The sequence below is a fragment of the Ostrinia furnacalis genome, unplaced genomic scaffold, assembly GCF_004193835.3.
Source record: "Ostrinia furnacalis isolate ACB-3 unplaced genomic scaffold, ASM419383v2 OfSCF0232, whole genome shotgun sequence".
In the NCBI taxonomy this organism is placed as follows: domain Eukaryota; kingdom Metazoa; phylum Arthropoda; class Insecta; order Lepidoptera; family Crambidae; genus Ostrinia; species Ostrinia furnacalis.
The window spans coordinates 1,137-14,690 of NW_021130471.1; the positions used below are offsets into that span (position 1 = coordinate 1,137).

Genomic DNA, 13,554 nt, shown 5'->3' on the forward strand with positions numbered 1-13,554 from the left:
GGTTGAAGACAGTGGTAATTTTTCAGTAAAACCCGGAGATAAGCTGATTGAAACTAAAGGATTGCCCTGTCTGTTGCTAAAGGAGCAAGCCTGAATATACTATGTGTAATTTTCACTGAACATAATATGAAGAAAGAAAAATGAGGAGATCCGTAAACGAAATAAAGTCGCAAAGCTCGACGGATTAGCAAGCTGAAGTGGCGATGGGCAGGGCACATAGTACGTAGAACTGACGGCCGATGTGGCAGCAAGGTTCTGGAGTGGAGGCCGCGTACCGGAAAACGCAGCGTAATATAGGTAGCAGAAAGGCGCTGGATGCAGGCCGCTACCTATCAAGCGATTTGGAAATTATTGGGGACGTCTTGCGACTGAAATTATGATGATATTAAAGTGACAGGTCAGTAAAAAAGTACAGTGTAGTTTCAGCATTGCATTACGTACACAAAACAACTGAAGGGTAATGGACACTCCTATTTAATGAGCAGTCAAAACGCTGAGAGCTTTCAGAGCTTTGAAATCGATAAATTGACTACATAAAAATAAAAGCTACAGTTGTAATCAATCTTTACAGCAAATTGAAAACTATTACTCGGTTTTTAGGACTAAAGAAGTATTTTAAGCATATTTGTTGTGATTTTCTACAGACCTTATCCTCCTATAATAATATGTAAATTGAAAGAATCGTAGTTTTAAATTCAGTTCGTATCATTCAGGAGATTGTAGTGTGTCGATAAATATTGAATACTGGCAGCATAGATCTCATCACTTACTCGTAGCTACATAGACGCAAAGTACGTTCAGTTCTCAAAAAAAGTTTCAGCCCCGCCAAACAATAAAAAACAAAACACAATCGATAACGCCGATGCGATATTATCTCAAACGGCATCGTATCAACAGATTCCAAGTTCCAACGCGGAGCAAATGTTTAGATATCCACAACCCTCCGCTTACAAGGGGTGCGATTTCCACCTGCGTCGCGCCATTCGCGCCCAGACCGCCGGCCGCGATGGGCGTATATCGGGACAGTACCACCGCGCCGCCAGCCGAGCTCGAGCTCGAGCGAGCCAGACGACCCCACCTGTTGATCGTCGACGACTCGAGGGATACGCGCGCGAGCGAAGGTTAGTGTTCCATGTTTGAATTTTCAAATTTTTGAATCGTGTGTTTCTTTTGTGAGGTGTTTTTTTACGGCGGCCATTGCTTTGAAATTGTGGCCAGGATTTTCTGCAGTTTTGGACAATGAGAATTTAATCAGTGATTTTGAATCGATTTTAAATAGATAATCGTGATTATGAATTGTTAATTTTTACATCGTCAACAATTAAATACGGAAAATGTGAAAATTTACCGGATTTACATACAATCAATGGAAGTATGTACTTGAAAAATTGTGCGTTGCTTTTCAAGGTCATACTGCCTATTTAGAATGTGCATATTTTTTTCGTGCAAAGTTAACAGGCCTTATTAGGGAAAGTTTAAGAGACAATTTTATTTCAGTAACAAAAAAGTTAAGGTTCCATTTTCAGGAGATGAGGTTCATAATTCGTTTGTTAACTGAAACGACGTGCTTTTGTTACCAAGTTATTTTGTCAAGTTGACCAACTTAAAACGGTATTAGTGGTCGGAAAACCGAACATTTCGGTATCGGAGATTGTCCGAGTTGAAGGAAATAATTGAATTCCGGGAGTGTTGGCGAATTTATCGGTTGGATGTTGCAAACTAATAAGTTTTGTTACGGTTCATTGCTTCATTTACGGTTGAAATTAGCTTAGTTGTTTGGTGTTTTTCTAGCTAAAGTAAATTGATATTAATAATGAAAATTGAAGTATGCCTGATGATAGTATTAAACACTTTGGTCTTGTAGCCCATTTTTAAATTTTAGATACTCTTATCTGATTAACTTTCCCCAGTTTTTGTATACAAAATATGTCAGAACTTCAATTTAGGCACATTTGATAAATATTTGCTTGCAAAATCGAGCATTAATATTTTTTTCATATTACAACAAAAAATACCAACTGATGGTGCCACTTCATTACTTTTTAATTAAAACAGTGACCACACCGGGTGATTAATTTGTATTGAGTATCTTTTGATAGATGAAGGTATAACAAGGTTAATTAAAATCATATTTGTGTGCGTTTTAAACATTACAATAATGCAAATGGCATTTCAGTATTGACTTTGTATCGCAAGCCTTTTTAAAGGATTAATATTATTTATTGTATGATAAAATATAATATGAAAGTTGAATTAGTTACAAATCTATCATAAATTCTTAAAAATCATCGGAGAAATGCACTTACTCGTAAAAGGCTTTAAAATATCATAACCAGTGGATTGTTAATTACGTTATTATTGTAAAATATATTAGTAGTGATTTTTCTTAAGCGTGTCAATATTTTGAAATTGACTGCCTTAACTAGACTTCCATGCAAATATCCCATGGAAAAAGGAAATAAATGAACCATATTAGCATGATAAATCTACCTGCAAATAACGTCAAAGGAGCGTGAACGCATTTATCACGCGTCGTACGTGACACGTCATATCGTGGCGCCCGAACAAACATATTAGGGAATCCAAAGAGGATCCAACCAAGCTTACAAATACAGATTATGTTCATATACGAGTGAGGGAATTGATTTTGAGGTTGTAATGTTTTCAGTATTTGTTTATGGATGAACATCGCGTGAAATCATGATACGCTGTGGTAATCTAATATTTTGATGCTCCGTAATGAAAATTGTTATTTATTGAATGATAAGTGTGTTGTTAGAGATAAATAAATATGCATATTCACATATTCTGGCTTCTGTCAAAAAGTAAAAGTCTAGTTTATTAAATGATCTAACGTAAACTCCAAGGAACGCCATAAAGGACGACTTTTTAGCCATTGATAAGCTCTATGTTTTTGATGATCGTCAGTCCATTGTGCAGGGGCATCCCACATAACATTTATTTGCGAAGCCCAATTCTGTATTCGGGAATCTTTTTACTCCAACTTAAGATAACCCAAAACCAGTGATATCACAATAATTTAAATTTTACGAAAGTGATTATAATCGTGAGCAATCACTTCCTGTGGTAGAACGAAATAGACACAAGCGAAGCCGAAGGGTAAAACTAATTTGTGATCTCTCGTGCATTTTATTGTCTAATCATTCCTGAATGAGTAGAAACATAATAAGATATTGTTATCTTCTTTGTAACTTATAACATTGTTTTTCTCATAAAAGCTCCTTATTATTTAGGTAGTGGACCTTCTGTACTTTCTCTAGTACATACTTTCTCGGTATATCTTTTTAATCTCTTAATCACAACCCTGAAAGTACTTAATTAAGTTTAAATTGTTGACTGAAGGACTGGATGAAGAATTTTATTTTTTTACTGACTCTGACTTTATTTTGTTCTCGGTGGGTTTGTGAATTTTTACTTTATTTTAAGTAGGTACATACTTTATACTGTGTAGCTTGTGACTGTGTTCATGTATAACATTTCCTATCATCAAGCTATGGTTGTATAGTTAAAGGCCTGATACCCACTTATCTGAATAAAATAGAAGAAGTTCTTCGCTAAGGACATTGCTTGTGTGGGCATCGAAACCGCCACTTCTACCATAATAATCGAATACTCAACCACTGTGCCAAATTGCTCGACAAAATACCAGACTTAAAGCGAAATAAATTAAGTTATTTTACGCTGAAATTCCTACAAAAGTAAGAAATAAATTAAGTTATTTTCCGCTGAAATTACACGAGAGCAAATATTTAAATGGAACATTACTTACTATCTATAAATTCTGTGATATTTATTTCATAACTTGATATTCAACGGGAAATTAGATATTTCACTAAGAGGCTCGGAATGATAAAAATAAAGATCCATTAAATACCTCAGTAAGTATTTTACATTTTCTTTGATTTCTTGAAAACTTATTATAATGAATTATTAGATTAGTTTGTTAACTGAAGATTACACAGGATGCATTGGAAATCTTGCACTAATAATGTAGGTAAAACATAATGTAACGTAATGGATTGTATCTACATTTAATTTAACTATTATACAAGGATTTTCAAGGTATTTTTGTCTTTATTGTTGCTTCGTGACAATAAAGTGAGCTAGCGTTGAGAAGAGCATCGTTTGAAACATCAGTGCTGTCTTTGCTGTCTTTTCAAGGGTTTCCTCTAATATCGATTCGATATAGACAGTTTTAACATTTTTATTTTATTACTTATATTGTTTTAGATATTGTGTGTACAGCATATTGTGTGGGACAACACAGAGCACTACACACTAATTTGAGCGCTGGTACAGAGACCATGCTTACAGATTGAAGACAACACACAAGCCCTCCTAAGCCAGGGTTGTCTGTTGTTAGAATTTAGAACAGACTTTATTAAAGTAAATTGTATTGTCGTATAGACATAAACGGACGCTACTTTTTTGGGTACCGCACAAGTTTTTGAAAAGCGCTACCCGGATCGTGGAAGTCACGTGGCGTATTGATCACGTGCTCTCGGCATGTGAACTCTATTATAATAATATTTAATGAAATATAAAAAAAATATTATTAAGTATCTTTGGTCATTTTACCACAAAATTGCGGTCTCTGGTATTCGGTACGCGAAACACTAGGCCAGGCGGCCGTCAAATTCCATGGCAATTAAAATACCCACAGTATTGATTCGACATCCTACCGATTTTTGTGCCGCTATGAACTCGCATCACTGTTGTATGCAAATTGGTTAACCGTTGTGGATAGCGTGCAAACACAACAGACCACAAGCCTGTTTACCGGTTTATACGTATATACTCGTATATTACAAGTGACAACCCTATTAGTATCCAGCGTCGCTACAATCGGATTATGGCCGTGCGACAATCCCGCATTATTTCGTTAGTTTATCACTAACTTATTGACTCTGCTGTATACTAACGTGAGATTTATTGTCAAAACAAAGGATAACAAAGATACAATACATTGTAGGTATGTAGGTATTTGAACCTAGTATTATAAAAGGAAAGGTTCGTCAAAGTTCGTTTGACCAAAAGCAGAGTTCTTCGAAATAGATAAAACAAAAAACATCAATCAATAAAAAAATATGATAAATACAATTTCATTTCAATTCATTTTTCTGATGAAATATGGACTAGATTTTAATTACTTACACTTTCGCTAAAGCTCAAAGTGATGTAGTTTTTCAGCGTAGAGCTTTTAGCAATCTAAAGTATAAACAAATAGACGCTTGCTACAGCGGGTCAGACGGCTCATTATAATTATACTCTTTAAATAAATAAAGTAAACAAATAAATAACATAATCCTGAAGATATTGTGTACATCTTCCTTACATTCAATTGAAATTTCAATGTCAGTAGGTTAAGTACCACATATTCAACTGGCGACGCACTTTAGCTTTCAGTTTTCCACTCACTATAAAACTGTGTGGCAAAAGCGCGTGTGAAGTGTACAGACGAAAGATACCAGACGCTGCAAATTCGCCTTTATTACAACTGGATAAGATGACACAGAGTTTAGGTTGAGGTGCCGTTTCCCAAGGGGTGTTTATCTGAGGTCAAAGACTGCTAATCCTGGAAAAAGCCGGACTAAATCGTCGCTTTCTTGGGTCCAATTTTCTCGGTTAGTTTATGTGCGAAAAAAGGTAAACACTTTTTAAGTGTAAGTCTATATTAGTCGTTTAATCTACTAGAGAAGACTTAGAAATTCGCAGAGGACCAACGTTAATGTGCCACGGCGAATGTTTAGCCAGATATTTTAAAGGATTAGCTTCGTATATCGGTAAAATTTTCGTTTTAATCATACCCTACCTCCCAATTAACTATGTATTTTATTAAAGCTATGTTTGTAACGTTTTCAACCCTAAGGCACTAAGCCAATTTCAATGTTTTGATATGAGACAAAAAATATGCTTTAGGTAAAAAACAGAGAAAGCTAGAAGTCAATACGAATAAAAAGGGCAACATCGACTTTACAGGTTTTAAATTTTTTGCTTCGCAAAAAATGACAGCTTTAAGGATTGATGGATTTATTCCACTTGTTGTTTTTCAATCAACGGTCATGTAACAGCACTGTTTTACAAAAAAAGCATTTTCAGAAAAACCAATGTGCTCCAAATATTCACTGTTTTAACACAACAAACAACTGCACGCAGTAAGATAATGAAGGCTACTGACAACGTCACTCTTGTGGCGGAGTTTTGGGCTGACACTGTGTACGTTTGTTGTCGACACGACAAGAAAAAGAATGAAAAAACATTAGTATTTTTGGAAAGTAAGCTTGTAATTTGTAATCTAGCCTTCTAGCCTGAAACATCTTTCACCAGTTTCAATTCCAGTAACGTTACGTAACGTAATAATGCCGGACAGGGGGCTTACTCTAATCCTGCCAGACGTATGAGTAATGATGCCAGACGGAGTTCGTTCGAAAGATTTTTATTTGTTACGGAACCAAAGGGAACGGTTTTTGTTCCGTTTTGTGTCCCCTTTCTAGTTGGAAGCATTGTAAATGTAGAGACCAGATGAAGGAATATTTTCTTGATACTTTAGAGTAGGAATAGAGAGAGAGAGAGGGGGATTAAGTCGGATATCTACGTTTGAATTAATGTACCTAGTTTAAAAAATATTCGGCTACTTTTGAAATACTAACGCCCGATTCGACCAAACTTTTATCCGAGAATAACTCCTGGTATAACTAGCATATTGACAGCTTCAGTATGGGGAAATGTGTCAAAACTGACGATTTATTCTGAGATTAATATTTACTCTTGTTTGGTCGAATCCACCCTAAGACATTTAACGAAAGGTTAATAGGGGATGGTGCAATAAACGGATTTTCTAAAAAATCTTAAAAAATAACCATACATACAGTGATAATTAATTACGATAATTATAAGTCGTTCGAAAGATGACGTTGTTTTAGAACTTCTAATAAAATTAAAAAAAAAATACAAAAATGTAAGTATACTTTTATGCGAGATATTAAATATGTACAAAAAATATCACTTACAAAAATTTACGCTTTACTTTTCCGTGGAGAACACTTTTATCCGAGTCATTTTAGCGCCCATAAAATCTGCGCCAGTCGCATTCCCGTCCTCTAACGTGCAACTTGTGGAATGTACCTTGACGACTTTCCTTTGCATTGAAAGGGAAAAGTCAAACAAGTAACGGATTAAACATCGAAAAACCTGAGTTTGGAGAGGCAGATTATATATCAAAGACGTTACGGGTAAACCCAACTCGTTTGTTCGATGTATCGATTAAAATTCGATGGTCTTAGATGAAATAGTTGCATAAAATGCTTGTTTTGTCGCGTCCAAATGCTGTTAAACAACTGCTTACGATTAATCGAAGCGTTCAAAATAAATTGTACATCTTTCAACTACATAAAATCACAGAATAGTGTATCCCTACAAGCGCTACGAAATTCGTAGCGTCTACGAACTTTGCTACGAGCGGCGTAGACTACAACGCTACGGTGTTTCTGCGAACTACGGCGTAGTTACAGAACTTCACTCTACGATGAGATAGTTACAAATTATTACAAGTAAATCTCATTATTTTTTCACGACTCAACTTGAGTCCTGCTCATTACTAAATGGAGTAGGAATTTAGTATTTGGAAGAATATTTTTTCAAATCATTTCACTTTTTGATCGTAGTTTGAGCCCAATATTTTTTAATTACGAAGATAGTTTCTCACTCTATCTTGCTTGGTAATTGCTTATGATTTGATGACTTATTTGTGTAAATTGATTTTTAAGCTCTACTTAGTTGGTAGGTATGTATAAACACTGCTAAAATACACAACAGTGACCCAGTCTATTTAGGTCAACTTTAACCGTCCTTTTTGCCTTCAATTACGCTATCATCTTTCGCACTACTTGTACGTATTTGTGTTTTAATAGCCCCAGTGACCTCACTCACTGGTTTTCCCGGAAATATATCTTGCTCCTGTTCGTTAATTGTCCCTGGAATGAGTGTAGGGTTCCATAATGCCTGGTTAATGGGCAATTGTCGGCGTGACAGCCCTAATAGCGAAACAATAGGGTCTCCCCGCGACGTAACGATGGGATTCTGGCAATTCCGTGCTCGTTATAAACACAATCTGACGTAGTGGACGCAATTGGAGCAGGTCCTCGATCTGATCCGACGATCTGGTGAAGGTCGCGGGAAGAGCCTGGTTGTCATGGAAATCCTTGGGGGAGGGCTGTTTTTCTCTTCATTTGGGACAACAAACAGTTACATTAAAGGCTTACGAGTATGTACTAAATCTCCTTTGTCCAGCAGTGGACGTCATTTGGCTGAAACAAACGAACCATGAGGTACAGACATATCTTCTACTTAGTATCTTCATAATTACATTTAAAATTAGGTTCTTGTTGCCATGCACGCGTATTATGTAGGTATGTGTGTTAACATACCACGTCACAACGTGGTTAGAGAACCACAGTGTGCCTACCATGAGTTTACGTTAGGTGAGCTCGCTAGCGAATACGTCAAAAAATTCTATGACGATTTTATTTCTTGAAAGTAGCCGCTAGGGGCGCTGCACAATATGTCATACATTTAAATGTCATTTTTTTACGCAGTCGCTAGCGAGCACACCTAACGTAAACTCATGGTAGGCACACTGGTCTACTGATATTTTACCTCCAATTTTAATTAGCTGTAAGTAAGTCAACTGATTTAATTTCCATTATGGTTGTCTTAGAAATTGGAGTAATGTTATTTGGCTTCCTATTCTTTAACGAGAACATCGTGAAGGCCGTTTGAAAAAGTTACAGTCTGAAAATGAGTGGGAAAGTCAAAATAGCCAGTGTAAACTAGATAATGTTATATTAGGACTAAAATGAAGCATTAATTTAAATTCTTAGCGAATATTCCAACATCTTAAAGCTTTATTATTGGTTTTCGCTACGAGTTTATAACTGGATTTTGTTCAATTATTACATTAAAGTTATAACAGTGTTATCATAGCAACTGGATAGCTGATACACAAACTTACTTAATACCCGTACATTACGTAAAATACAGGGTGGAAACGATAAGTGATCTCACTCGATTATTTCTAAAATACAAGATATTGAAAAAAAGCTGGTTATTGATCCTGAAAGTGCTTCACGAGTTCTTTCAAACGGTACCAATATAGGTTACAGAATAAACTTGATCTATTCGAAAATTCAATGTTCTGTCCGAAAATACATAGCAGCCAAATGTTAGTTTGAACACATAATAATAATAAGTACTATTTGGGAAGCGAACTTAAATGCTCATACTCCCCATACTATTATTTACTCCCAGCAGGACTTGACATATACATATGTCTTTCTGAAGACGTAGTGTGGGCAGGCTTCCCACTAGATGGACCGACGATCTGGTGAAGGTCTCGGGAGGTGCCTAGATACGGGCGGGGCAGGACCGGTCTTTGTGGAAATCCTTGGGGGAGGCCTTTGTCCAGCAGAAACGAAAGAACGAATGATATATCTGTCGTTGTAGTTAATGCAAACTTCCAGGTCAAATGGCCTTCAATTGAACTGGTAACTCAATAATGTACACAGTCCTTATCCTCATCCCGAGTCGGTAGAGAAATAACTGATAATGTAAAGTAAACAAGTTCATCAAACATGCACGACGAGCCCCGGACGAACTTGACCTGGTTAAACGATGTCCAAGGTTAAATACAACAGAAATTTACACAGAGGGCGCTATGAGGCAAGTCCCTACAAATTCTGATCACTTAATCAATGGCTGTAGTAGTTTTAACCGCTCGGCATCTGTTGATACGACTACCCTTAAAATTAACTTCCTTCCCACGTTCAGTGGTGAACCTACTGTAGATTGACATACTTTGTGACCTGCTAAATATTCCCGAAGGTCAAAGGAGCAGGTTTGTAAATAAACCATTGGTGAAGACGATCCGTTGCACACATAGCAAAAGATAATACAGCTTCGAATAATACTTGTTTGTTTTGGCCAAACATGAAATATGTAGTTGAAGTTTTGTTTATTTCTCGAATGTTCCACGGGTTTTTATATCTTTTTGTAAAGCAATTGTATTGGACTGAGTATAAAGGTACTTAGTGATATTAGAATAATCACTTCTGTTCGGATAACATTAGTCATTATCTTTTCATTACTTAAAAAAAATTGAGTCACTGAGACACAGTTCAGATTTTGTTTCAGTCTTGTCTTCTTTTGCTTAAGTGACGCAGCAAATCGAACGCACAGCGTTGAATGGAGCTCTGTGACTGTGAGACCTCATAGTTATGTTTGTGAATACGGGTGTATCCGCAGACTCCAGTTTTTTAGTCGACTGATAAGTAGTTGGGCCTGATTCACTTTGGGCACTTTCATACAGGTCCATACTACCCGACCCAACACCGGCCAACTAAAAGTCTGTGGTCTGCGGCTAGGCTTATTATAACGTATCTTTTGTATCTTTTGTACATTCAACAGCGTGACTCTAACATATACAATGCTAAGCTTTAATAAAGGCAATTAGTGTCATAGCTCAAGAGTGACACTATCATTATCGGTTGCCTAACATCCTGATGCGTGCGCTTGATATTATTCTGTAGGTCAACTTTTGCCTGGCGCGGTAGCCACATAAAAAGCCTAACAAAAGCCGGACAGGCCGTCAAGACCGTAAAAAAACATTTCCGGCTAAAGCTGGACACCTGGCAACCCTACACCTGACCAGATTGTCCTTACTACGGCCAACCTGCGTCCGTCTATTTAAAGACTTCCAGGTAAGCCAGGGGAGCTCATGTCCAGGTGGAGGACTCTCAGACATAGGGACAAAAAGGCAGGGGAGATCAGCTCTCTCGCGCCATAACCTGCATATCTCTGTTAACCGTCGTCGTTCGTCATGAAGGAGAGGAGAGAAATGACATTTTAATCCAGGGTTCATCGTAGGCATAACTTTTTATTAATGGTGTGAGTTAATCATCAGCCACATCACATGAACTAAATGTAGGTATACTTAGAAAGAAAGGAAAAAGGTTTATTAACCTCACAAGTACATCAACGTGAACTCACGAATATATCTCAATAGTACGCACCTGTCTATGCAAAGGTACTCGTGTATTTACGCTAGGCCGCTCAATGTCATTGCCACGCAGGTGGTTCGTAACTGACGTTTATTGCTGACTGATGTGACAGAGATAGACGATGCACGTGGCAGCCATGTTGTATATTTTTCCTAGATATTTTGTGAGTTATCTGTGAGCTGACGATTTTTAGGAGTTAATGATGGGCAACTCTTTTGGGTGACAGTGAGTCATTGTTAGTTTAGAAAGTGCTAAATATTTAATTAATTAATAATTGTCCCGTTGCAGTGGGTGGCACTGCTCAGTTCACTCTTGTTTTTATTTTTTTCTTCTTCCATTATTATGTGCCACTGTCATATCTATGTAAACTCTATTTTACAAAATTGTTTTCAGGTAACCTATTTGACAGCAATCATATCCTACTGTTAAGCGAGACGCAGTTTCAGCTGGTATATTACCTGTCTAATTAAATGCCTACCCACTCTCGCCTTTAAGAGGCCCGGATTATAGAGTTTGAGGCTTTTACAAATATTATTTAAACTTTGAGCCTTTAGAAATGACCAGCAATGTAAACGAAATTTCAATCTGCGATCAAATAAGTTCTGTTTGCATTTAATTTGAATTCAAAAGTAATTAATTTTATCACGGGCCGCTAAATTTTTCAATTTTCGAATGGGTAATCAACTCCAAAAAAATTGCTTTCTGTAGTACCGTACCCCTACAAATATGAAAAGAGTAATTGACATATTAGGGAGTAAATACGAGTTATTCCATTATGCATTTAGTTTTTGAACTTCGTGAGACCGTTTTAAAGTTATAAAAGAATGAAAAACATGACCAAGCATGATATCAGGATATCAACGACCGGCTAAGTGTAAATAGTAGTTATCAATCGTCTCTCCTGAAAATGTTGTGGATTTTAAGCCTCAAACAGACTTCAAAAGCAAAATTCAAAGTAAACTTGTGTTACAGCATCAGGTCACAGCTGCCGCGTACGAGTGTCTAGTGACAAGGACGGATGGCGCCGTCACGAAGTATTTTGCACAGTACGTCATGTGATCCTTGTTACTAGCGGGTCACGTAACGTTCTCGTTACGATACAGACGACATAAAACTATATTGTGTAGTACTCTACTCCTTGTGTTTGTAATAGGAGTGATATTGCAACAATTTTTTTAGTGTGATGTGCTGTTATCTGAGCGTTGGTGGTAGTACGGTGGCTTGGTGGCCTTGAGTTATAACTGTGATTAATGGGGCCCGGGTTTGATTCTAGTTAAGTTCATAGCTTGGTTACTTATATGGGGGTTTATTGTATGTAACTACAGATTTAAATTAATGTTTGTACTTATGAAATGTCCGATTAGTATTGTTTTTTTTTAAAACCAACTTTGAATCGCATTCACGTAAAGTCATCAAAGTAAAGTATCTAGATATGCTATACATACCTTTTGCCCTTCTACCGTCGACATTACACTTTGGTTTGCTTATATCAAAGTAACATATGGATTACATTTTTTTTCATCATCTTCATCATCAACAGCCCTTTACAGTCCACTGCTGGACTATGAGCCTCCTCCACTATAGTGGAGTGTCACATTTTTTTCACTGCACGATTAAACGTGCCCACGAGGCGACGGAATTTGAAACGACTAAAGTATCAAAACTAGCCGAAAAAATATATATTTTGCTAATACTTACTTACCTTGTTTACGCATAAATCCTGTCGATTCGATTGTTTAAAATTAACCATCTGTTAGTGAACTCAGGTTTATTAAAGGGTGAAGGGCAATTCACTCCAACCCGCGTGTTAGAACACGCATGACGTGTCACGTTGTTGTCATCACAATCCCTCATACGTAGGGTTGCCATCTCTAATATTCGGCAACCAGAACAAGACGCGTGAAAACCCCGGATTTAGGAGCCCAGAACCCGGTTTATGTCAACAGATTTCTTATAAAACTTACGCCCGTATTCACAAACGATGCTTGCTTAAGTGAAGCAGCAAATCCATTCGATTTGCTGCTTCACGCTGCTTCACACACAGCGAGCGTTGATTGGTTCGTGTGTTACCCTGTGCGTCCACGCTCTGTGAGACCTCATAGTAATGTTTGTGAAGACGGGCGCTAGTCGCATCGCCCGGCATTGGCCCAAGATTTAAGGTTTTTTTACCCGGACAACAAACGAAACCCCGCTCGGACGCTCCCCGGACAAATCCGAGGAAACCCGGACGAATGGCAGCCCTACTTATACGTAACACTTTGCGTGTCACGTAACAGAGACATTACGTAAAACTACAAAACGATGTGGACGCGTGTCATATGAAGGGAATGGTTAGGAAAAACTATTAAGCCTTTTCCTGCTGAAGTTAAACGGTTTTTCATATCTTTCGGACTTATTTCGTGGAACTAGAGGTACTTGGTTTCTGAGAACATTATTATTATGTGGATGAACATTATGTATTTAAAAGAAGAAGATTTAT

The 13,554-nt window shown here is 37.2% G+C and overlaps 1 protein-coding gene across 1 annotated transcript in view; it reads left to right on the forward strand.

The window, feature by feature from the left end:
* Positions 1 to 1,006: 1,006 nt before the first annotated feature.
* The window catches only part of LOC114357814 (synaptotagmin-6), a 117,059-nt gene continuing 104,511 nt past the window's right edge, over positions 1,007 to 13,554 (forward strand). Inside the window, exon 1 of the mRNA XM_028311600.1 lies at positions 1,007 to 1,121. Coding sequence (XP_028167401.1) covers positions 1,007 to 1,121 — 115 coding nt within the window. The remainder of the gene's footprint in view (positions 1,122 to 13,554) is intronic.